Source organism: Octopus bimaculoides, chromosome 22 (assembly GCF_001194135.2).
Source record: "Octopus bimaculoides isolate UCB-OBI-ISO-001 chromosome 22, ASM119413v2, whole genome shotgun sequence".
Taxonomy (NCBI): domain Eukaryota; kingdom Metazoa; phylum Mollusca; class Cephalopoda; order Octopoda; family Octopodidae; genus Octopus; species Octopus bimaculoides.
In genome coordinates, this window is record NC_069002.1 from 429,633 (window position 1) to 431,556 (window position 1,924).

General features: G+C 37.3%; 1 protein-coding gene and 1 long non-coding RNA gene across 7 annotated transcripts in view; one reads left to right on the plus strand and one right to left on the minus strand.

Annotated features, from left to right (window-relative positions):
* The window catches only part of LOC106878718 (uncharacterized), a 157,845-nt gene that overhangs the window by 59,313 nt on the left and 96,608 nt on the right, over window positions 1-1,924 (plus strand). For both annotated transcript variants that reach the window (XR_008266603.1, XR_008266602.1), the window contains exon 2: window positions 1,464-1,570. This is a non-coding gene — a long non-coding RNA (uncharacterized LOC106878718). The remainder of the gene's footprint in view (window positions 1-1,463; window positions 1,571-1,924) is intronic.
* LOC106878716 (transcription factor COE1) overlaps window positions 1-1,924 on the minus strand; it is a 341,839-nt gene that overhangs the window by 40,330 nt on the left and 299,585 nt on the right. For all 5 annotated transcript variants that reach the window (XM_014928021.2, XM_014928022.2, XM_014928020.2 and 2 more), the window contains 2 exons: window positions 867-993; window positions 50-138 (listed from right to left, as the gene is read on the minus strand). In XM_014928021.2, coding sequence (XP_014783507.1) covers window positions 50-138; window positions 867-993 — 216 coding nt within the window. The remainder of the gene's footprint in view (window positions 1-49; window positions 139-866; window positions 994-1,924) is intronic.

Consider the following 1,924-nt stretch of genomic DNA (forward strand, 5'->3'; position numbering starts at 1 on the left):
TATACAATGAATATAGGTGTGTCAGCAACACCGACAGGACCTTACTAACCTTTGGTAACCGTTCTGGGTCTCCAGGGTGTCTGGGTACAAGTTTCATAAGCCTCTGAAATCCGTAGTCTATAGTCGGTTCTGTTAAGGCTGCATTTCCGAACGGGAAAAGAATGGGAAAAGATAAATGTTTATGGCAGGAAGGTAAAAATTAAGCATTTCAATATACATGTATACATATAGACAACACACACTCACACACAAACACACACACAAACACACACACGCACACAGACACATACAGTTAAAAACCGTATAGTAAATGCACAGACGAACGGAAAACAGACAACGAAAGTCTCCAATTCTTCCTCAGTTAACGGCCAGAGGGTCAAACGCAATTTCGCGCCTTTAGCGATAACATTGTTTCCCTTCTGGTGGCAACCGGCAAGAAGGCTGCCGGGAGATGTGGGATCAAAACAATAACAGAACGAAACGGGCAAACAATAAATAGATAAACATGTGTGTGTGTGTGCGTGTGTGTGTGTGTCTTTTATATTTTACTTGTGTCAGTCGTTAGGCTGCGGTCATGCTGGGGCACAGTCTTGAGGAATTTTAGGCGAATGAATCAACCGCAAGACTTATTTTTTTAAAGCACGGTACCTATCTTGTCGGTTCTTTGGCTGAACCGCTTAGCAACGGGACGTAACACACCAACACCGGTTGTTAAGCGGTGGAGAGAGACAAACATACACACATTCACACACACTTTCAAAGATATATACACAAACATACCCTTATATATATATGTGCATTTGTGTGTGTATTGGTATAAGCGTATACACAATATATTACAGAATATAAAACGTGTGAGATATTACCTGTATATACAAATCGGCCGGGTGCACCTTTACAAAACTGCTTCGACTTATAGGATAATGTCACCTCCACTACCCCTGGAATGTGTCGAGGTGGAGTCTGTACCCTGATAGCGTGAGAGGTGATCAACTGTAATATATAAATAGATATCGAACACATTCGATGAGAAGAAAGAATCATACATAGGCATACATACACGCACGTGTGTTCGTGCGTGTGTGTGTGTTTATCTGTTTATCTAGCTCTCTCTTTCTCTCTCTCTATATATGTATGTATATATATATAAAGAGAGAGAGAGAAAGAGAGAGAGAGAAAAGAGAGAGATGTATATATACAAAATATTTATTGATCGTAGGAGTCAATATCTTTGACGATTAAAAGTTATTACTTTAAAAACCCCAACCAGATCAACATCAATACCTACATTATGCATATGTATGTATGTATGTATGCATGTATGTATGTATGTATTATGTATGTATGTATGTATGTATGTATGTATGTATGTATATCAGTTTGAACAACAAATATAGAAAACAGTAAATATAAATTCCAAGCAAAACAAATGCTTGATTTATTGGAACTTTTTTTGTTTCCAGAGAAGGTAAACAAATACCTAACGGCATGGAGACCAACTCCAAGTAAGAAAAGGGAAATAATCACAAGGAATCAACAATCAAACCTCCCGAATTAACATGCTGTTCAGGTAAAGACAATCTGTTATTTTTTTTTTTCTTTTCTTTCATTTTCTGGAGATTGGCGGAAACCAAGAAAATAATATGGCTGATGTCTTCATAGACTTTTAAAATTGATGACGAATCCAACACTGAATACATATTTACTCATTAAAACATCGAAGCAGATCTACATAGACGTACACAGACACAAACCATTCTATAAATGGTGTCACTCTAATCATTTATACATCGAAAAAACGTGCAAAATCCATACAAACAAGAATAAAAACGAGAAATCGTTGACGAGACTTTCTATAAGTAAACCAAACAGTGCGTGCATATACACAAACACACGCATACATACACACACACACACACATATA